This window comes from Carcharodon carcharias, chromosome 3 (assembly GCF_017639515.1).
Source record: "Carcharodon carcharias isolate sCarCar2 chromosome 3, sCarCar2.pri, whole genome shotgun sequence".
In the NCBI taxonomy this organism is placed as follows: Eukaryota; Metazoa; Chordata; class Chondrichthyes; order Lamniformes; family Lamnidae; genus Carcharodon; species Carcharodon carcharias.
In genome coordinates, this window is record NC_054469.1 from 60,029,536 (window position 1) to 60,053,574 (window position 24,039).

The window sequence follows — 24,039 nt, forward strand, 5'->3', positions numbered from 1 at the left end:
TTGGGTAAAGACGGATGTGAAGTATTCATTCAAAACTCTACCGATGTCCTCTGGCTCCACCCATAGAATGCCCCCTTGGTCCCTAATGGGCCTTACTCTTTCCCTGGTTATCCTCTTCCCATTGATAATCTTATAGATATCTTGGGATTTTCCCTACTTTTACCAGCTAGAGCTTTCTCATATCCCCTCTTTGCTTTCCTAATTGCTTTCTTAAGCTCCACCCTGCACTTTCTGTATTCCACTAATGCCTCTGCTGATTTGCTTCCCTTGTACCTGCTAAAAGCCTCTCTTTTCCTTCTCATCATATCCTGAATATCTCTATCACCCTTGTGCTCACTTAACTACATTGACACCCAGTCAAGCAACATCTTGTTTTTAAAGTTCCCATCCTCATTTTCAAATCTCTCCATGGCTTTGCTCCACCCTATCTCTATAATCTCCTCCACTCCTACAACCCTCAGAAATAGCTTTTTTCATCTAATTCTGGCTTAAGCATCCCCAATTTTAATCGCTCCACTATCAGCCTTCAGATGCCTAGGCTGTAAACTCTAAAATTCCTACCCCCACCCCCCAAGCCATATCTCTATGTCTCTCTACCTTGCTTTTCTCCTTTAAAGCATTCCTTAAAACCTACCTATTTGACCAAGCTCCTTATGTGACTTGGTGTCATATTTTCCCTTATATGCTCCTGTGAAGTGCCTTAGAATATTTGTTCTGTCAAAGGCACTACATAAATATAAGTTATTATTAATACTATTAGAACATTTTTGTGTACAGCAATTATAGAAAAAAATTTCAGGATGAAAATAATCAGCTCTGTCTGCACATAATGGCAGGAGATGTAAGTAATTTCCTGAATTAAACTAGTTGTCATGCCCAGTACCTGCATGTTATCTTCTGAACTTCAAACTAATTTTATATTTTAAAAAAGTGGACAAAAAAGCTGGAAAAGATGGCTGTTCAAGGTCACCTGACTTCTTTTCTGGATTAGAGCTACTCCCATATCAAGGGGGACCAAAGAACATTCCAGACTGATGTGAGTTGATACCCTTCCCTGAAACCAATCAAAGGGGTGTCATCGGATTTAAATGGCTCATCCTAAAACAAAGGCATTGACTGTCTCAAACCCTAAGAGGTATTAACCCACAATAACGGATGTAGAATCAACATGAACATCACACCTTATTTGGAAAAGCCTCGAACTTGTGAAAAGACACATGGAGACAACCATGTTTTCTTTGTCTGTTTAAAAGATCAGCTACGAGCCGTAAGCAGGCAGTTCCACCAAAGCCATCAGAAGCATTTGTTCAACCAGTCTGTGAACCAGACTCAGAACAAGCTGCAAGACATCAGGCAGTCAGAATATGTTACTTGTTCCAGTTTAAAGTTCAGCTGAGAACCAACCTCCTAGCTATCCAACTACAAAAAAACCTCACAACCTGCTGGGACACTCACTTCAACTTTAAATCATCGAATCCATTCAAAAGACCACAGGCCTGCCACATGAGAGCCCAGAGATCTTAAATCAGAAGCTATGATGAGTAATCTGTAAAAGTGCATGACCTTTATCTGTATCCAATCTTTAGGTGTGTGGGTGCAAGAGTTAGGCAGAGTGTGACATTGCGTTTAATTCGGGATAAGTGTGAGAGAATGAATAACCTTCTTTATTTTAAAACTCACAAAAGTTCGCTACTGAATTATTTAAATGGAATATACAATCCAAGGGTAAATAAACATACACCCTTTCCATACAAAACATACTGATCATGGACAGTAAGAAAAAACATAAATTCTGTCCGTGACATAGTAACATGTAGCATTTTCTGCACAGCTTTCTTTTCTAGTGTTACCCTAATCCCAGTAGTTGTGTCAAATGAATCAAATAAATAAAAATCTGCTTTAATTAATTCAACAACGCTATGTCATAATCTGTCTTCTTTCAGCTCAGCCAAAACAACTGAGACCAGGACTCAGAATTTACTAGTTCTAAACTTCGTGATTACAAATTAAGATATTCTTGGGCTCTTTAATCTCAAATACACCTAGCTTTACATACAAGGAAGATCACAGCTTTGATTCCTGGTCTGTGGTATTTATAATTATTCTGCACAACTAAAGGAAATATATTTTAGTCAGGATTCCTGCTCTAATCGCTTTCTAATGACCCTTTCTGGAAAGAAATGGCTGAACGGTAAAGAAGGTTTGATTGTGATTTTCTGCAATCTCACCCCTGCTCTTGCCCTGCACTGCCTACTCCCTCCACCATTCACTGTCTATCCCAATGGTTATATCAAGGATACATTAGTTTAAATGACCTGTTTTTGTAATCTATGTAATTGGGTGAAGACTATTAGCACTGGTGCACCTTTATACTAGTATGAAGTATTCCTTTCAAGACAAAGGGGAAGAAAAGTGTGTTTTCAATTGCTCTGACCTGCTAAATGTTATTTTCAGAATTAGTGCAGATGCAACCATGTTTTAGGGACACCAGTAGTTATGTAATAAAAACAAAAAGGACTGAAAAAACTCAGCAGGTCTGGCAGCACCAGTGGAGAGAGAAACAGAGTTAACATTTTGTCTAAAATGACTTCTTTGGAACTGCCCTGTAGACTTGATGAACATGTTCTGGAGCATATGATAATGATGGGGACAACGACAACAAATTACATTTTTAGCAATATTAGCATATATAAAAATGCCCCAGGGTGCTTCCTGGAGGGAATGAACACCTTCAAATAGATTCAGCTCCAATATCATTGTCATTGCCATCAGTCCCTCAAAATGAGGATAATTTCTGTCAGGCTTCACTAATTGTGTCCTCAGGTGCCTCAGCAGATCAATCCTGGAGCCACAGGTCTTTGGGCAGAAAGGACAAGAATTACCCTGAGAGTGGGGAGTTTTCAAGCCAGAGATTTGCTCTCTTTCTCTCCTTCTGCTTTTGTTGCTTCTCCACAGCAGAGTTATGTGGTCAGTTTCCAACAGTGTTGCAGCTTGTTGAATGAGGCACTGCCACATGGCGTGATTAGCAGTAAGTTCCTCCTGTACATCGATGTCAACTTGTCCCCTTTTCAATGAGGCCTTCAGTGTCCTTAAAATGTTTTCTCTGCCCTCCTTGAGATTGGGTACCTTCCTCAAGTTGTGAAGTTCAGAAGCCAATTATTTGGCATGCAAATGCAGTGTCCAGACCAGCAGAGCTGATTTTTCAGGATCATAGTTAGGACACTGAAGAAATTAGCTTTGCTGAGGATGCTGGAGTTTGTTTGTCTGTCTATGAATATCCTGTGGAGACACCCTGGTTGAAATTCTCCAGCTCCAATGTATAGTGAAGGCACTGATGCATATTCCTACTGGGAATATGGAAGACTCCACAGATTGTGGGGTAAATTTAAATATTTTCAATACACATTTAATAAGGAAGTAATTTCCATTTCTATAGCTCTTTTCATGACCTCAGGACATCCCAAAGCTCTCTACTGACAATTAAGTAGTTTTGAAGTGATATCTCTATTGTACTTTAGGAAAACACAGCAGCCAATTTACACACAGCAAGGCCCTACAAACAGGAGTTACATACTGACCAGGTCTGTTTCAGTGAGAGGTAAATATTAGTCAGAACTGTCCTGCTGTCTGAGTAGAGGCATCAGGTTTTTACATCCACCTGAGGGGAAAATGGGACCTTGGTTTAACGTCCTCTTTGAAAGTCCACAATGACAACAGAACAGCACTCACAGCACTTGCTTGTCAGGCTAGATTATGTGCTCAAATCTCTGGATTGAAATTTAAACCTGCAACCTCATTACTCAGAAGCAAATGTTCTACCACTGAGCAAATGTAAACATCTTTTAACTACAATACAATCCCAAAATTCTATATTGCAGAGATATTAGCATTTGATTTTGAACAATATCACATGTCTTGGATTTCTCTTTTTAATTCACTCGTTACTTATCTCATCAAACAACACATTCACTGCAAAATGGAGCACTCTTACAGAAAAGAACTCCACCAACAGGCATGTTTGGAAACTAGCAAAAAGGATCTCAAGTGTGGCTGACAGATGTGAATGTTAGATAGCCCCAGGATTCCAATCAAAGAGGTGATTCATTGTTTCTGTTCTGCTATGAATCCATCTTAATTTCTAGCATCACCCTAATAGGAACTGAAACTTTAAGTAACTCCTTGCTCCTTCCATATGACCCAAACTATGCTAACATGCTAGTTTGATGTAGTTTAGTGTAATGCTTCTATACCTCTACTATAGACTGTCTTAGGAAGATAAAGAATTAGCAAGAAATCAGTCTAGCACCCAAGAATCAAGTAACTGTGTGAGGCACATTAAAGCTTCTCAGCTTTTAGAAATTGGTGTGAAATAGCTAAGAACTGATAAGTGCATTTGTATTTTTTTGTATAATTAACATTTAATTTCCTGCAGGCATTTCCTTTTGCGGTCAGAGTTCTTTTTGGTGCAGCCAATTACATTTTTCATTCTTCTGCTGGAAAAGTAATTTACTAAATATTTACACACAACATTGTCAATCTTGAATTCGTTACCTTTTGTCAAAATTCTGACCTTTTTGGTCACACTTTAACCGGTTAATTGACAAATTTCCCAAAGTTGCTCTCACTTCTAAAATTAATATCTGGAAGCCAGAAGTGTTTAATATTGTAATATTGCAAAAAAGTTTAAAATAGGTAAAGTTACATATAATAAAAACTAAACAAACGCCAATATAAAAGGGTCAGAGAAAACAGGGAAGTGTCAGAAAAGGGGGATTTACAGAATTGTCACGTGTATGTAAAATTTATTTTGGAGGTTAATATGGCAATATTATGGTTCTTCTAAATGTTTCAGAACCGTTATGCTTTGCTTCATAACGCCCCTGGGGCATTTAGAGATATTACATTAATGCTAGTTGTTGCACTGCTGCAATATTGGCGAAATGTTGAACACTTACCAAACCCATCGATCTAGGGCGACAGAATTTACCTGAATCTGTCCACAATATATTAATTCAAAACACAGCGTTAAGGCTGAAATTTGGAACTATTGCACTTCTACTATGATCAATCCCAGTAGTTATCCTACTTCCTAGTGGAGGAGAAACGTAATTCATACCACTAACCGGGCAGTGGCGTTATTCCATATAAAACATTAAAGACATCGTTAATGTAATTACTGTAGAATATTAACACAATATCGTTCCCACCATTATGTTTTTCATAATGCCAGCATATCTTTCAGAATACAAGTTTCTCTACACGATTATTTTTGTAATAATAACCCCAAACCCTCCAGCAGGACTGCAAAGACGTGCAATTTGTACACGTCTGAGCGCTTCTCGACTACCTAATTACTTGATGCGAATAACAGAAAGGTACAAAGTTTCAGACATTTTTCAAATGTTTCTAAAATACCACATTACGCCCACTCACACCACAACCCAACTTGATGGCTTTTATTCTCTTAGATGCACGCGGGATCCAATCGTCTCGTGCAACCTTGTTATTGGTCGCGTGTCTTCAGGCACCGCCCTGTTTAGGACGTTGCGAAGTGGGAGTCCCATTGCCTTTGGTTCCTGGCGCTGTCAATCACACGCTATTGTTTCCCCGCCTGGTCCCCAGGCTGCGTTGCAGTGTGCAATGCGTGTGTGCGGATTGTAGCTTGAGCCTCGCCTCCTTAAAGATCGCATACACACTCATCAAGGTCCGGAAGCGGCAGAGCATTGGAGAATATATAGTAACCAGTCTGCTGCTACTACTACCACCACCAACCCCAAAACAAATCCTGATCATAACCGTTTTAACTTCTTGTTTTCAATGACGGGAGGAAGAAGACGGAATAAATTTTTATTATAAATATTTCCATTTCAAAAATTGCGAGGGAAAAATAATTTGGTGATTAAAACGCAGTGAATTGAAGTAAAAGGAAAACGCGAGACAGGGAGAAAGATGGCAGCGAACAGTACAACATTCGCCAGCAAAACGAAAACCAAGAAGAAACATTTTGTGGCTCAGAAAGTAAAGCTGTTCCGAGCTAGTGACCCATTGCTCAGCGTCCTTATGTGGGGAGTCAATCACTCGGTAAGTCTGTTTTTAAAACGTCATAAAACGCGTTAACTGCTGCAGAGAACTTCTGCAGGAAATCACATCAGCTGGATTTTCTTCGGACAGGTTGCTATGTTTCTGCGTCTAGATTTTACTTCGTGTGATGCACCAAAGCTAAGTGACAAAGATTTTTAAAGCTCTCCAAATCGTAGGCTGTGCATGATGAGCAGCATTACAGCGGTAGGTGTGAGACCTCAAGATAAATATCAATTCTCTTGCACCATTCCGCTTTAGGCGATTCTGTGAAATGACAGTCCCTTTTCACAAATGTTTCATTTGAAAAGTAAAAACAGCATTTACTTAGCTGTTTCATATTATGCGTCTTTGATGAGTGAGCTGAGGTATTTGGCCGAGGGCCTGCACCCTCTTCATGTGACTCCCTAGCGGTTTTTTAAGACCAAAGGCGACGGCCTGGAAACCCCTCAGTGTCAACTTGGTGTCGGGTTGTGATGTAATTGTGACCGACAACTCTGTTGGCCAATTGGCACCTGGATCTCGAGCTCAATTCGATTCCTAAAAGGAAAGCCCAGTGCGAAGGGGGCGGAGCCGAGAACTGCGGGTTTTAAAAAATTTGCAGCAGCTTGAGAAATGACAGCTTCATTGATTCTTGTTTGCTTGGATCAGCCAACTCATGGCAGCCCTAAAAATATATGGCCATTCATTTTTTTAAAATCTGAGAATGACCATCTGAGCAAATGCGGCCACTGCTATGCCTTTCGCCTGTCGGATCGTTGTCATGGCTCATTATCGCATCCTGACCTCCAATTTTGCATGTCAGCATTTTATGTTGTGGAGGGTCAAGGTGAGAGACTATTTCATTGATCTATAAAATCCTGCCATTAGAACTTGTAGAACGTGCAACTCGTCACTTATTTTCAAAGCAGGATGTTGCGGAACACCAAGTCTTCAGTTCTGATCGATGCCTGGCCAAAACATTGAAAGTTTGTCAGTCCGTAGTAGGCTGGACTTGGTATGTCAACATATCATACCATAATCTTAGCATGTGTGCATCAACATAACCAATTTCTCATCTCAGTCAAGTCACTCAAAAGATGAAAAGAGTTTTCTCCATTTGAAGGATTCACCCAGTTTTCTTCAGTTTCTCTTCACTAAGCATTAAAAAGATTTGAATGTTAGTTGTTTGTCCCAACTCTTAGGCAGTTAAGAGCATAAAATACATCTTAAATGGCTTATAATAAACCAACTCTAGCATTTTCAAAGAATTAGGAGTACTATTAATAGAGTGAACTGACTATAGCTTCGGAGCCTGAAACAGTTACTGAGATTTGCCCTGGCTGTGAGGCCCTGGATGGACATCTGCACCCTGTTGCACCATCTCACTGATTTGTTCTCACCACTGCTTGACTGTAGGGGTGGGGAAGGGTGTGGCCTGACATTAACCCCCTATTGATGATGCTCAGTTGCTATTGGTTTTTACAAAGTTAAACTGTCAAGCCGGTTTGATTTTGCAGTTTGAACCCTGGTGAGTTTTACTACAGAGAAATGTGATGGTTTTACTAGGTACAACAACATTAATTCTAGGGTTCTACAATATGTTTTAGTACACCATGGCTATTCGGCTGTAATTCTCCTATTATGGGGGCTGTCATCCCTTCCCTTTTCTCCCCTCTTCCACATTATGTATTGACAATTCTCCATCTCAACTATGAAATTAAATATAGCAGTTAAGGAAGGGAATTGTTATGCTTTCATGCATCACCCTAGCACCGTCAAGTGGCATTGACACTACCTGTGCAACTGTGTAACCTTCCTTTTGTTGGGGGTGGGGGATAGGCAGTGGCTGAATGCCAGAGCTGAGAAGGAAGATTTTCAGCCTGCCCATCTTTTGTATGCTCTTTCTTGGGAGGACTGCATCCCAAACATTTTGTGATAAATTGGAGTATTTTCTACAATACTTTCATTTAAATGGTTTTCAGAATATTTAATCATGCAGTAGTTCTCAGGATTTTCAGTGAAACACGGGTTAATTTTGCAATATAAGTTTCTTTATAGTTACACTTCTGTTAGAAATGAACTGTGGCTCATTCTGCATCAATCCTTATGAAAAGAATATGCACAATATTGGAGGAGGCTAGTGACATAAAGTTTGGCAGTTGCAGGAGTGTGACTTTGTTTATTTTTGTAAACAAAAAAGGCAGAGAATATGCGTAAAAAGCAAATGTCATTGAAAATAATGGGAACTCTTGCAGCAACAGGTGTTCTAAAATTGCCTGGTATTCTTGGCATGCCATGCTAAAATAACTTGGGGAAACTCTTTTGACTAGATTTCCATACTCCTATAGTCTCTGCTTTGTGGTTCAGAAGGTTATGGTGTTTTATTGCTCACGGATATCACTTACTGAATGAAGGCACTGCAACTCACTGCTTCCCAGTGGTTTCCTGAACTGCAGGAGAGACAGCAAGGTGCTGTGTGAATATCATCTCAACAGCAGAATTGTGTTATTGATTAATTACTTTTAATTTTATATATGCTCATAAATGTCAGAAGTTGAATATAAACACTTTCTGATTCAGTAGAGAATTAGAAGTAGCATAGAACCTTTCAATTCGGGTTATTCTCCAAAACAAATTTATGGGGTTGGAAAACCAATGTTCATTTTCTTCTTCATGATGTTGAAAAAGAGGTGCAGGGGAACGGAATTGGAGTAGAATGCTTTTGTTGTGTAGCTGGCACAGTGGGTCAAATGATCTTTTACAGTGCTGAGATTTCTATGTATTTGTGGTGCTTGTAAGCAGTGCATTGGAACTATGGTGACAACTTTTTTGATACTATTTATATCTGTGTCACAATGTTTCAAAAATAAGTTTGCTAAAAGGTGTCATATTGCAGAATTGTATACAATTGTTGCTGTGTTCCTAACTATTTCTGGCCCCTTCAGGTATTTTAAAACAGATTAATGTTCAGCCTTCACCTGTTTCACTTATTTGCAGAACAGTGAGAAATCCTAATTCTGACACTGGAAATTCATTGAAAATTGTTTTTGATTTTGTGACATGCTTAAACCATAAATGATATACATCATATGTAAGAATGCAGAATTGATGAGATTACCTATATACATTGTCATGCATGAAACTGTCGTACTTAAATGGTAAACAAATCATCTGTTACAGTTGCACGTTAGATCAGTTGACAGTCATCGATGCTTGTTTTGATTTTTAAATTGCTGCTTGTCATTTTGCACAAGTATCTAAAATATCCATTAGGGAAGGAAATCTGCTGTCCTTACCTGGTCTGGCCTACATTGGACTCCAGACCCACAGCAATGTGGTTGACTCTTAAATGCCCTCTGAACAAGGGCAGTTAGGGATGTGCAATGAATACTGGCCCAGGGGGTGGTGCCCACGTCCCATGAACGAATAAAAATATATATAGTAAAAACTAAAATGTAGTGGTTATAAGAATCTCATGCATATAAGGTGCTAATACATGATTTGGTCTAGGTCACTCTTGTGTTATTTAGTCATAGAGCAGCATTGGCAGAGGTTTGGGAATTGACTACCTTGCCTTGCTTTTGACCAGGAATTAATGCATGGCTTCAGGAGGAAAATGTGCAGTTTTTGCAGCTCATAAGAAAGACTTACATTTCACAACCTCAGAACATCCTAAAGTGCTTTACTCTTCAAGCTGGGTGGTAGCAAATGGAAAATGGATTCCAAAAATGTTTATCAAATCCTGCTGTTAAATTCAGATGGATTAGAGGAAAACCTGGATTAGTTCTAAATTTCCTCATCCTCCCCTGCTCCCTCCCGCACCCTGGTAAATATCAGGACCAGAGAGTCAGACAGACAAATGGGGAGATATGAATAAGATGTGGAGATTTGATAGCTTGTGAGAGACAGAAAGAGAGTGAAAGGAAGTGAGAGGTGAGGGTAAAGACAGAAATACCTGGTGGGAGAAAGAGTCAGTTTCAGGAAGAGGGAAACACATTTTCAAATGTAGTCTAAGTAAATCCGTGGAAGATCAGCTAGCCATAACTTAAAATTACTTCTTAAATATGGTTCTCATTATTAATTTAGTGTTATGTGGTACTTAAAGTGTTTCCTTTCACATTCAGGTTATACACTTAATACAACTTGCACATCACCTATAGTATACAACACATGAGACTTCTTAATATTGGTCAGCATAATACCATATGCTGCAGCCCACTTGTATAAATGTTTCTTCCTCTTCCATACCCAAATCATCGTTTTAGGGACATTAACAATATAGCTGTGAAGTTATACAGCATCGTACTAGTTTCATGTGGCTTAATACATCAATTATTGATTTTTTAATCGTTGAAAAGTACATAATTTTTTGACCTTTAGCTTTAATCACTAATTTGCAGCAAATTGGTTTCTGAAAGGAAGGTAAACTGCTATAGCACACTTTTTTCAGACTGAAATATCGCGTGGAGTTTTGCAAGGCATCATGGTATATTTTAAATGGAAATGGAAACTTATGCAGTTTATATACCTTATCTGAAGCTGTGGGAATGCACTGAATCCTTTCCAATATCTTCAAAAAAAATCTTCAGAGTTGCTTCACATGATCATGAGGCTTTAAACAGTGGGGAGAGGGGGTTAATAATTAGGCTTGAAATATCAGTGGAATTGGGCTGAATTTGCGGAACCCGTGTGAAACATGGGATTCTTTAATTAACAGTGAGTTATGTGATCTTTTGCACTGATTTAAAGATTTAATTCATCCGGATCAGGCCCTGGCCACAAAACAGAACCTGTACCCAGGTTGAAATTGAGATTTTGCCAATGGCACTGGTTCAGGAAGGCACTTCAAATTGCACTCATTTTCTTGGATGTGCTGGCACTAGAAGACACATTTTATAAGTTTTTCATATGAATAATATTTAATTTGCCAAGAAACTGGCATGTGTACACCAATAAAACTACCAAATGGTTCAATATAGTTTTGAAAAATAATTTTCAGTGATTTAAAATTGGGTTACCTGAGGACTGATGCATATTTTTGATAAATTTATTTTCAACTGTATTAAAACTGCACCAATTATCACTCTTAAATTCCTCAAATGCTTATTACAATCTATTATGCTGCCTGATTGCGCTGGGTCTTGCAGATTTTACATCTGTGCTGATGTAAATCAATTTTAGCAAAATATTGAATTGTAACCTAACCAGCGCAATTTTAAACCCATTTTGGGTGCAGTTTCCTGATTGTACCCAAAATGGAAACTTTATCCTGGATACTTAGAAGCATTTATAAATAATCAAGTACAACATTTTTTGAGAAAAGAACCTGAATGAAAAGTTTCCTATAATACTCCTTCATGAAACACTCATTTTCAAAAATTGTTTTCAGTGGAACTGAAAATATTTTAAGATCCAAGACATTTATTGCCTCTTTTTATATAACCAAATCCGTTTTGGCAATCTATTCACTATATTGTAAATAGGATAATAGCTGGTTTGAAGTGTATAATCATGCAAAGAAAGCTTAAAGTGATTTATAAAACGATCTGATTCCAGATTATGTTGCAGCCATTAAACATGGTTCCAAATAAGAGTTGTTTATCTACACAAACTATATTACATTCTGTTGCATGTATTTGTAGGTTCAGTCAATGTTCTGCTGAAATCAGGAAAAGCTGGAAAACATTCAGCAAGACAAGCAGAATCAATGGAGACTCAGAAGTCAAGTCTGTCAGTGGTCAGGTCCAGACTCTTCAGCTCGGAGAAAAGGTCTTAAAATTGACGGAAACTGACTTCTGTTTCTCCATGGGTGTTGCCGGATCTGTGTGATAGTTCGAGCCTTTTCTGTTCTTTTCAGACTTGCAGCATCTGCAGCATTTTGCCATTTGTTTACCATGTTTTGCTGTTTGGGTTTTCTCTCCTGCAGCTATTATGAGGTAAATACTCACAGTGGGACAGTACCATGTGATGTGAGTAAAAAGGTGAGATGCATTTAGTTAGCTGCCTTCTTTAAATCTAAAATAATGTCTAGCAACAAAGTAGGAGGTCGACTAGTTCAGTTGGCTGGATGGTTGGTTTGTGATGCAGAGTGATGCCAACAGCATGGGTTCAATTCCTGTACCAGCTGAGGTCATCCCTCAACCTTGCTCCTCGCGATGACCCTCAGGTTAAACTCACCACCAGTCATCCTTTAATGAGAGAACAGTCTATGGCCCTCTGGGACTATGGCAACTTTCACTATTATACATAAAAAACACTTCCAAAGACAAGACAGTAATTCATAATAAAAAGGGGCCATCTGGAGGTGTAGCATCCCAACAGAAAGCTAGTCAAGCAATCTTTCACTTTTGCCATTAATGTTCAATATAACACCACAAAATCTTTATTGGTTTTAAGGTAGACAAAATTTAAAACTATACTATAGTACAGCAAATTATTTACTAAACACTTTGTTTTGAGATTGGGCAATCACGTATTACCTCCTGAGTTGTGCACAGGTGGGGGATGAAGTAGGTGGTGAGGAGAAATATTATCCAGCTGCTGTTTTAATTAGTACTGTGATATTCTCAAGGGAAGCAATCCATTAAAAATGCACTTTGGGTGCTTGCCAAATGGCTGTGGTAGATGCACTGTTAGGGCCCTATTTGTTGTCCACTAATTACAAAAATCTCTCAAAGAATTCCATTTCTGATGTGAAAACAAAATATGTTTTATATTTTGATTCATTTAATGAGGTGATTGTGCGGTTTGTTTTGCAGTAACCAGCAAAATCCCACTGAGGTACCAAGATTTTCAAGTCTATTACTGTTGTGATACTAGGTTTGGGGAGATGGAACTTCAGAACTAAAAAGTGAATATAACCTCTTGCCTGTAAATGACATTGTGCTTGTGTAAATTTGTGCAATTTTTTTTGATTTACTCATAGGATGTGGGTGTCGCTGGCTTGGCCAGCATTTATTGCCCATCCTTAATTGCCCTTGAGAAGGTGGTGGTGAGCGGCCTTGTTGAACTACTGCAGTACATGTGGTGTCGGTACACCCACAGTGCTGTTAGGGAGGAAGTTGCAGGATTTTGACCCAGTGACAATGAAGGAACAGCGATATATTTCCAAGTCAGGATGGTGTGTGGCTTGGAGGGGAACTTGTAGATGGCGGTGTTCCATGCATTTGCTGCCCTTGTCCTTCTAGGTGGCAGCCATCATGAATTTGGAAGGTGCTGTCTAAAGAGTGTTGGTAAGTTCCTACAGTGCATCTTGTAGATGGTACACACTGCCACTGTGCATCGGTGGTGGAGGGAGTGAATGTTTGTAGATGGGGTGCCAATCAAGCGGGCTTCTTTGTCCTCAATGGTGTCAAGCTTCTTGAGTGTTGTTGGAGCTGCATTCATCCAGGCAAGTGGAGAGTATTCCATCACACTCCTGACGTGCCTTGTAGATGGTGGACAGGCTTTGGGGAATCAGGAGGTGAGTTACTCATCGCACAATTCCTAGCCTCTGACCTGCTGTTATGGTCACAGTATTTGTGTGGCTGGTTCAGTTCAGTTCCTGGTCAATGGTAATCCCCAGGATGTTGATAGTTGGGGATTCAGTGATGGTAATGCCATTGAATGTCAAGGAGTGGTGGTGAGATTTTCTCTTGTTGGAGATGATCATTGTCTGGCACTTAGGTGGCACAAATGTTACTTGCCACTTGTCAGCCCAAGCCTGAATATTGTTCAGGACTTGCTGCATTTTTTGGGCATGGACTGCTTCAGTATTTGAGCAGTCGCAAATGTTGCTGAACATTGTGCAATCATCAGTGAACATCCTCAATTCTGACCTTATGATGGAAGGAGGGTCATTGATGAAGCAGCTGAAGATGGTTGTGGGTGCTCTGTGGTTGAGATCAATCCATTCTTGGGCACTAAGGGAATCAAGGGACATGGGAATAGGGTGGAAAGGTGGATTTGATGTAGAGGTTTAGCTAACATCATTTTGATCTTATTGAATGGTGGAGCAGGCTCACTCCTGCTTATATTTTTGTACTCCTGTGATCACTCCTGCTTATATTTTTGTTTTTATGTTCCTGGTGCTTGCCATCATTGATGCTCATGAAATCAAATTGTATTCTGTAGTCTGTGATAGTTGCTTTAATAGTTTTAAGTTATCTGGCAGTGGTGTCCAGGCTATTAGGCCAGTTTGAAAGGTTATGGTTCCTGGATATTGCCTAGCAAATTGCAGAAGTTATAGGAAGTCAAATTGTACTTTTGTTTCAGTGCCTCCTTATTGTGTTAGAACTAATTATGCCCAGAAAGTGATCCTTATGACTGGAATCTTCTATTCCAGCTTTATTGCAGAACAATTGTTAGTTTACTGTGCAAATGTCAGATATTCCAGATCTCCCTGAGCGACTCCATATGTAAATGGCCTGGTATGTTTGTAAGCTATCCAGACCAGGAAGGTTACAGATTGAATCCCAACTTTGTAGCAAGTTTGTCCAGTCTCTGATGGACTGGTGGTGAGGATATTATAATTGACCAGGGCTCACTCAGCTAATGTTGGCCTGAGCTTTAAGTTCACTGGTGAATCACCAGTGAATTTCCTTCCCATTCGCCTGGCACAAAGCATGTTTGCAGAGGTTTTTTAAATGAATTATGTGCTATAACTTTTTTTTAAACTCTCTTGCAAAGATAATGAGAGAACTCAATGCACATGAGCAAATCTAAGAAAGTTAGTTTGTCATGTCACTTTCTTTCTGGTATCATGATGTTAGAAATATTTCCATTGCTATTTCTTCCAATCATTGTGTGTCGAGGCTAATAAGGGTCTGTCAATGAGTTACAAGACATTAAGCCAGTTGAGTTTTTCTAATAAACCGAACTACAAGGGAAAGAGCTTGAATGTTTTATGAATGTCAGCAGAACTCCGATTACTGTCTTAATCTCACTGGCAACTGTCTGTTCTTTGAGATGTATATTCCCAAAGTGGCTTTCTTGCTGTTGTGTAGTGACAATGAAATATTGAGGATTTGGGAGCTGAGGTAAGGTCTATGGGCAGAGGTGGGTGTAAAAAAAGTACGTTACTGGAATACAAACTATTTAGTAATAGTAAATAGAGTAGATTTGAATATCAAATTTATTTCCATGACTAAGCTAGCATGGTGGCTTAAAATGGAGTGAAACATATAAATACATTTTTTTCTGCCCCTCACTTCTGCATATAAGCATAGTACCAATGTTACACAAATGAAAATAATTATTAATTTGTAAGTGGTTGTACGAGATAGTGAAAAGCACTTGAGAATTCTGATTATAAATTGTGAAAAGAGATGAAAAAACTATGACTTTTGATGTGCACATTTGGGTCCTTATTTCCTTACTAATTTTTATCTCCTTGCTTTCCAGTCCTGAAGGTGTTGACTCCTTAATGTGAGACACCTTACCCAAGTAGCTGCTATTCATGTGACCCTTGACAGACCGTGAATGGGCAACCTATTGCAGCATCATTGACAAGCCCAATCCTATCTTTACCCAACATCCCATTCTCATTTTGAACAGTAATTATTGGTATCGAGAGAAGGAATCCTAACTGATTTCCACATCCCTTCCCTCCCTATCCACAGCCCAGTGTTGTTAAACTTAATTGCTACTCATGCTACTGCAAAAATGAAACCAGTTAACTCATCAAATTGTGGACTTTCTGGCCTGTATGGCTCAGCTAGTCATTCAATTAACTCACTGAGCAGTTGGGGAAGTTATTCTTAAAAAAATGAAATAAAACTGTGGATCAGAGGAAGGAGGGGAGGCTCTGTCATGCAGTAGCTTAGAGACTGGCCTTTTAACCTCTGGGTTCAGAGCCAATCCTAACTCCTGGAATTTAAAGCCTCTTTTGTCGGCTAGCTATAAGAGTTCCATGTGGCTTGAGTATGAGTCCTCTCGCTTGAATTCCTGTGGACAAGTGTTGTAGCATAAAGCCACAGTTATATTGGAACAAAATTGGCAGTCACATTTAGAGAGACCACAGGATGGCTGGTGTCAAAAATAGAAAAATGTCACTGGTATAATGAGGAGCAATCATCTGAGGCAAGGTCTGGGGCAAGCTGATCAGTCAGAGTAGGGAAAGCTTGTGCTGTAACATCCTGAGTGCCTGAAATGGAAATGTCCATTTCCAATGTCAATATAATTCACTTTAAAATCCACAATTGTTTTTATTTTTGAAGAGTAATTTCAAGATAACACTTAATATATCCTATGCAACTAAACTAGATTTCCTGTTATTTCTCAGGTACTTTGTCATCTGACATTGTCAACCTGTGTTCTCAAATTTTTTTTCTGTTTTTAAATGCAAAATAGATGGGACTGTGTGGAAGTATTGAACCAGTAAAGTTGGCAGACAACTAGAGTATGGCAGTTTTGGCAGGAAATATGCACTATATTTAGCTCCAGAATGTGGCATTTTCAGTATTCTGTCTTCACTAGTGTCTTTGCTCTGGATTGAGCTGCATTTTGTCTCTTGAACTATTGAGGCTGAAAAGATTACATATTGATGCAATGTCATTTTTTGTTTTTTTTTAAAAATATACTTTATTCATAAAATATCTGGAAGAACATTCCGAATCATTTCAAAATCACCATTACATAAGTACAATCAGATTCAACTTTTACAACATGTATCACAAGGTGCATCAATACAATCAATGAATATTACAATCATTTCAATCTGGTCAATGCAAATCAGAAAAAGGTATTGGAGTTATCAACATACATCATGTTGCACTCTGAGGTGCTTCAGTACATTTACAACACACTTAGTATTCACTGCATACATTCATTTTGAGTTGTACAGCCCAAGGGGCACTCAACAGTTCCCAGCCCCTAGGTGCTCTGTGGCAGAAAGGTCTTAGGCAGCGACCTTTCCCCATTGCACCTTTGCGGGGGCTGCCCCAAGCTTTACAGCTTGCCTCAGCACATAGTCCTGGACTTTGGAATGTGCCAGTCTGCAACGCTCAGTTGGGGACAACTCTTTGCGCTGGAAGACCAACAAGTTTCGGGCAGACCAAAGAGCGTCTTTCACCAAGTTGATGATCCTCCAGCTGCAGTTGATGTTTGTCTTGGTGTGTGTCCCTGGGAACAGCCCATAGAGCACAGAGTCCTGTGTCACAGAACTGCTTGGGATGAACCTCGACAGAAATCACTGCATCTCTCTCCAGACCTTCTTTGCAAAGGCACAATCCACAAGGAGGTGAACAACGATCTCGTCCCCACCACAGCCACCTTGAGGGCAATGTGCAGAGGGGGTGAGACTCCTGGCGTGTAGGAAGGATCTGACGGGGGGGCCTTTCTCACCACCAGCCAAGCTACATCTTGGTGCTTGTTGGAAAGTTTTGGTGCTGAGGCATTCTGCAAATGACTTTGACAGTCTGCTCGGGAAACCATCCCACCGGATCCACCTCTCCTTTCCCTGCAGGGCCTCTAAGACATTACGTGCCGACCACTGCCTGATTGACTTGTGGTTAAAGGTGTTTCTCTGCATAAATTTTTCCACGAGGGACAGGTGGTACAGCACGGTCCAACTACTTGGAGCGTTCCGCGGCAGCATGGCCAGACCCATCCTTCGCACACCGGGGACAGGTAGAACCTTAGCATGTAGTGACACTTGGTGTTTGCATACCGAGGGTCTGCGCACAGCTTGATGCAGCTGCACACAAAGGTGACCATCAGTATGAGGGCGATGTTGGGCACGTTTTTTCCCCCTTTATCTAGAGGCTTGTACATCGCGTCCCTGCGGACACGATCCATTTTCGACCTCCAGATAAAGCGAAAGATGGCTTGGATGTTCGCCACCGCGCAGGAGTACAGCAACAGCAAGAGTACCTCACATCTGATGACCAGGTTCTTACCCGCAATGGAGAGGGAGCATCGCTCCCACATGCCCAGTGTCCTTTTCACCATAGACACTCGCTCTTTCCTGTTTCTAACACGTGCACTGGTCCCTCCGAACTATAGCCCCAGCACCCTCAGGCCGTCAGCCCTGATGGTGAAGGGGACAAAGGATCGGTCAGCCCAGTTCCCAAAGAACATGGCCCCGCTCTTCCCAGGATTTTCTTTTGCTCCCGAGGCCAGTTCAAACTGCTCGAAGATGTGGACCTGTCTGCGCACCGACAGCGGATCCTGAGCAAAAGACGGCGACGTCATCCATGTACAGGGAGGCTTTGACCTGAGTGCCTCCACTGCCTGGGATCATCACTCTTATGCCCAGATCCTTCCTGATGGACACAGCAAAGGGTTCTACGCAACACACAAAAAGGACAGGGGAGAGAGGGCAGGCCTGCCTGACTCCAGATTTAATAGGAAAGCTATCTGATTCCCACTCATTGATTGAGACTGCGCTACTGATGTTAGTGTAGAGCAGTTGGATCTAATTGCGAATTCCCTCCCAAAACCTCATTTTGGAGAGCGCATCCACCATGTAGGTGTGCGATATTCTGTCAAAGGCCTTCTCCTGAACCAGGCTGATGAGGCAGGTATCCACACCCCTGTCCTGCACATAGGCAATCGTATCCCTGAGCAGCACGAGGCTGTCAGAAATCTTCCTGCCCGGCACAGTGCAGGTCTGGTCAGGGTGGATCACCAATTCCAGAGCAGACTTGACCCGATTGGCGATGACCTTGGACAGAATCTTATAGTCCACATTCAACAGTGAAATGGGTCGCCAATTTCTAATTTCCTCCCTTTCCCCCTTGTGCTTGTAGATGAGGGTGATGATGCCTTTCCTCATGGATTCTGACATGCTGCCGACCAGGAGTATACTCTCGTACACTTCTAGCAGGTGTGGGCCGATCCAGTTCCACAGAGCCGAATACAACTCCGCTAGCAAGCTGTCGCTTCCGGGAGTTTTCCTCTTCTCGAAAGACTCAAGGGCCTTAGTCAGTTCGTCAGGAGTTAGCGGTTTGTCCAGGATCTCCCGTGTACTGTCATCTAAGACCACCGTGAAAGAGGAGAGGAAGGACTGGGAGGCCGTGCTGTCTGTGGGCTTCACGTCATACAATCCAGCATAAAAGGATTTGCTGATCCTCAAAATGTCAGAAGCCATCTTCTTCCTTCAGGCAGCTGATCACAGAGCTCTCTCTGTGTACCTTTTGGAAGAAGAAATGTGAGCACGTCTCGTCCTGCTCCACTGATCGGACTCTGGAACAGAAGATGATCTTGGAGGCCTCCGAGACAAAGAGCGAGGCTTGCTGGCTCTTCAGCTCTTGGAGTTCCTCCTTGACATCAACCCACATCGACTACAGCCGGAACAGATTCTGCATGTTTTTCTGGAGTTGGGACATTTCCCTCTGTTCCTTTCTAGCTTTCTGGGTACCTTTGAGAATGAAAAACCTCTTGATGTTTCCCTTGATCGCTTCCCACCAGTGTGCCAGGGACTCAAGGAGGGGTTTCACGGTTCTCCAACCTTTGTAATCTCTTTTGAGCTCCTCAATGTTCTCTGGGGTCAGCAGTTGCATGTTTAGTTTCCATGCCCCCATGCCCACCCTCTGGTCTTCCTCTAAGTGACAGTCAGCCAGTAGGAGGCAGTGGTCAGAGAAGAATACCGGCTTGACGTTGGTAGATCTGACCGTGAACGCAAGGGACACAAACAATAAGTCTATCCTGGAACGGATGGACCCGTCTGGCTGCGACCAGGTGTATCTACGCTGCGCTCCGTCTGCAGGGTTGCTGAAGATGTCATGCAGCTTGGCATCCTTAACTGTTTCCATCAGGGATCAGGTCCAACGTGCTGTCAGCCCTGCCAGATCGTACAGCTGCATCAATGATGCAGTTGAAGTCACCACCCAGAATGACCGGCCTGGAGGTCCCCAGCAGCAGTGGGAGCTGCTGAAAAACCGCCAGCCGCTCGGCCTTTGGTGCCGGGGTGTACACCTTAATTAACCGGAGTGGAGCATTCTTGTACATTACGTCTGCTACTGGGAGGTGCCCGCCCACCATCTCCTTAACCTTGGAGACGGCGAAGTTGCTTCCCAGCAGCAGAATACCCAGGCCAGAGGAACGAGAGTCGTTTCCTCCCGACCAGATCAATGGCCATGTCATCTTTTGGTTTTTTTTTTGCAAAAATATACTTTATTCATAAAAAATCTTCAACAACATTTCAAACCATTTCAAACTCTCCAAAAATACAAAATCATCAAAAATACAATCAGGTTCAACTTTTACAACATGTAACACAAGGTGCATCAGTACAAACAATGAATGTTACAATCATTAGCAGACATTCATTTTGAGCTGTACATCCCGAGGGGCTCTACACAGTTCCCAGTGCTCTGTGGCAGAAAGGTCTTAGACAGCGACCTTTCCCCATTGCGCCTTTGCAGCAGCTGCCCCAAGCTTTAGAGCTTCCTTCAGCACGTAGTCCTGGACTTTGGAATGTGCCAGTCTGCAACACTCAGTTGGGGACAACTCTTTGCGCTGGAAGACCAACAAGTTTTGGGCAGACCAAAGAGTGTCTTTCACCGAGTTGATGATCCTCCAGCTGCAGCTGATGTTTGTCTGTGTGTGTGTCCCTGGGAACAGCCCGTGGAGCACAGAGTCCTGGGTCACACAACTGCTCGGGATGAACCTCGACAGAAACCACTACATCTCTCTCCAGACCTTCTTTGCAAAGGCACAATCCACAAGGAGGTGAACAACGGTCTCGTCCCCACCACAGCCACCTTGAGGGCAACGTGCAGAGGGGGTGAAACTCCTGGCGTGTAGGAAGGATCTGACAGGGAGGGCTTTTCTCACCACCAGCCAAGCTACGTCTTGGTGCTTGTTGGAAAGCTCTGGCGATGAGGCATTCTGCCAAATGACTTTGACAGTCTGCTCAGGGAACCATCCCACCGGATCCACCCTCTCCTTTCCCCACAGGGCCTTTAAGATGTTACGTGCCGACCACTGCCTGATGGACTTGTGATCAAAGGTGTTTCTCTGCATGAATTTTTCCACCAGGGACAGGTGGTACGGCACGGTCCAACTACTTGGAGCGTTCCACAGCAGCATGGCTAGACCCATCCTTCGCAACACCGGGGACAGGTAGAACATCAGCACATAGTGACACTTGGTGTTTGTGTATCGAGGGTCTACGCACCACTTGATGCAGCTGCACACAAAGTTGACCATCATTTTGAGGGCGATGTTGGGCACATTTTTTCCCCCTTTATCTAGAGGCGTCCCTGCAGACACGATCCATTTTCGACCTCCAGATAAAGCGGAAGATGGCTTGGGTGATCGCCACCACACAGGAGTGTGGAATGGACCAGACCTGCGCCACGTACAGCAACAGCGAGAATGCCTCACAACTTATGACCAGGTTCTTACCCGCAATGGAGAGGGAGCGTCGCTCCCACATGCCCAGTGTCCTTTTCACCATAGACACTCGCTCCTTCCAGTTTCTAACGCATGCCCTGGTCCCCCCGAACCATGTCACCAGCACCTTCAGGCCGTCAGCCCTGACGGGGAAGGGGACAAAGGATCGGTCAGCCCAGTTCCCGAAGAACATGGCCTCGCTCTTCCCACGATTTACCTTGGCTCCCGAGGCCAGTTCGAACTGGTCACAGATGTGGATCAGTCTGCGCACCGACAGCGGATCCGAGCAGAAGACGGCGACATCATCCATGTACAGGGAGGCTTTGACCTGAGTGCCTCCACTGCCTGGGATTGTCACTCCTCTTATGCCCAGATCCTTCCTGATTGACTCAGCAAAGGGTTCTATGCAACACACGAAGAGGACAGGCGAGAGAGGACAGGCCTGCCTGACTCCAGATTTAATTGGAAAGCTATCTGATTCCCACCCATTGATTGAGACTGCACTACTGATGTTAGTGTAGAGCAGTTGGATCCAATTGCGAGTTCCCTCCCCAAACCCCATTTAGGAGAGCACATCCACCATGTAGGTGTGTGATATTCTATCAAAGGCCTTCTCCTGATCCTGGCTGATGAGGCAGGTATCCACACCCCTGTCCTGTACATAGGCAATCGTATCCCTGAGCAGCGCGAGGCTGTCAGAAATCTTCCTGCCCAGCAATGTGCAGGTCTGGTCAGGTTGGATCACCAATTCCAGAGCAGATTTGATCCGATTGGTGATGACCTTGGACAGAATCTTATAGTCCACATTCAACAGTGAAATGGGTCGCCAATTTCTAACTTCCTCCCTTCCCCACTTGTGCTTGTAGATGAGGGTGATGATGCCTTTCCTCATGGATTCTGACATACTTCCGGCCAGGAGCATACTCTCGTACACTTCTAGCAGATCTGGGCCGATCCAGTCCATCAGAGCCGAATACAACTCCACAGGCAAGCCGTCTCTTCCGGGAGTTTTATTCTTCTCAAAGGACTCAAGGGCCTTAGTCAGTTCGTCAGGAGTTAGTGGTTTGTCCAGGCTCTCCCGTGTAGTCGTCTAAGACCTCCGTGATAGCGGACAGGAAGGACTGGGAGGCCGTGCTGTCTGTGGGCTTCACGTCATACAATCCGGCATAAAAGGATTTGCTGATCCTCAAAATGTCGGACTGCAATGACTTTACTGTGCCGTTTTCTTCCTTCAGACAGCTGATCACAGAGCTCCCTCTGTGTACCTTTTGGAAGAAGAAACGTGAGCACGTCTCATCCTGCTCCACGGATTGGACCCTGGAACGGAAGATGATCTTGGAGGCCTCTGAGGCAAAGAGCGAGGCTTGCTGGCTCTTCACCTCTTGGAGTTCCTCCTTGACATCGACCCACATCGACTGTAGCCGGAGCAGATTCTGCATGTTTTTCTGGAGTTGGGACGTTTCCCTCTGTTCCTTTCTAGCTTTCTGGGTACCTTTGAGAATGAAAAACCTCTTGATGTTTCTTTTGATCGCTTCCCACCAGTGTGCCAGGGACTCAAGGAGGGGTTTCACGGTTCTCCAACCTTTGTAATCCCTCTTGAGCTCCTCAATGTTCTCTGGGGTCAGCAGTTGCACGTTTAGCTTCCATGCCCCCCTGCCCACCCTCTGGTCCTTCTTTAAGTGGCAGTCAGCCAGTAGGAGGCAGGGGTCAGAGAAAAACATCGGCTTGACGTTGGTGGATCTGATTGCAAATGCACGGGCCACAAACAGGAACTCTATCCTGGAACGGATGGACCCGTCAGGCTGCGACCAGGTGTATCTACACTGCGCTCCGTCTGCAGGGTCGCTGAATACGTTGTGCAGCTTGGCATCCTTAACTGTTTCCATCAGGGATCTGGATGTAGCGTCCAATCTGCTGTCGGCCCTGCTGGATCGTCTAGTCGCATCAATGATGCAGTTGACGTCACTGCCCAGAATGACCGGCCTGGAGGTTGCCAGCAGCAGTGGGAGCTGCTGAAAAACCTCCAGCCGCTCGGGCCCTTGTGCCGGGGCTTACACGTTACTTAACCGGAGTGGAGTGTTCTTGTACATTACGTCTGCTACGAGGAGGCGCCCGCCCACCATCTCCTTAACCTCGGAGACGGTGAAGTTGCCTCCCCACAGCAGAATCCCCAGGCCAGAGGAACGAGAGTCGTTTCCGCCCAACCAGATCGATGGCCCGTGGGGCCACCATCGTGACCATTGCCTGTAGGAGCTGAGGTGCGGTATCGCACACTCCTGCAGAAACAACAGGTCAGCTTTGACCTTGGCAAGGTAGTCCAAGGTCGCAACACCTCGCGTAGTAGATTTAATGCTACGCACATTTATGGATATGATCTTTAAACCCATTTTAAAGCATTAATTCTCTTACCAATCCTGTTGTCTCTGAGAGTCCCAGACCTTTAGTCTGCTCCTTCGTACCCATAGTGTGCTCAAATTGCCTCACTTTGGATGGGCTGAGGAAATCCCCATTGGCAGTGTTCTGCTCGGGTGGCATCTGGGGGTCCGTGCAGAGAGCAGGGTTTGAAATGACCTTTGTTGGAGAAGCTTCTCTAATCCTCTCCCCCTCTGGGGCGTTGCTGCTCCCGGCTTCCCGGAGCTGGGGTGCGCTGATCGCCTCACT

The 24,039-nt window shown here is 43.0% G+C and overlaps 1 protein-coding gene across 1 annotated transcript in view; it reads left to right on the top strand.

The window, feature by feature from the left end:
* The first annotated feature begins 5,672 nt into the window (after positions 1-5,672).
* LOC121276318 (phosphatidylinositol 5-phosphate 4-kinase type-2 alpha) overlaps positions 5,673-24,039 on the top strand; it is a 232,929-nt gene continuing 214,562 nt past the window's right edge. The window contains exon 1 of the mRNA XM_041184586.1: positions 5,673-6,081. Coding sequence (XP_041040520.1) covers positions 5,950-6,081 — 132 coding nt within the window. The 5' untranslated portion in view covers positions 5,673-5,949. The remainder of the gene's footprint in view (positions 6,082-24,039) is intronic.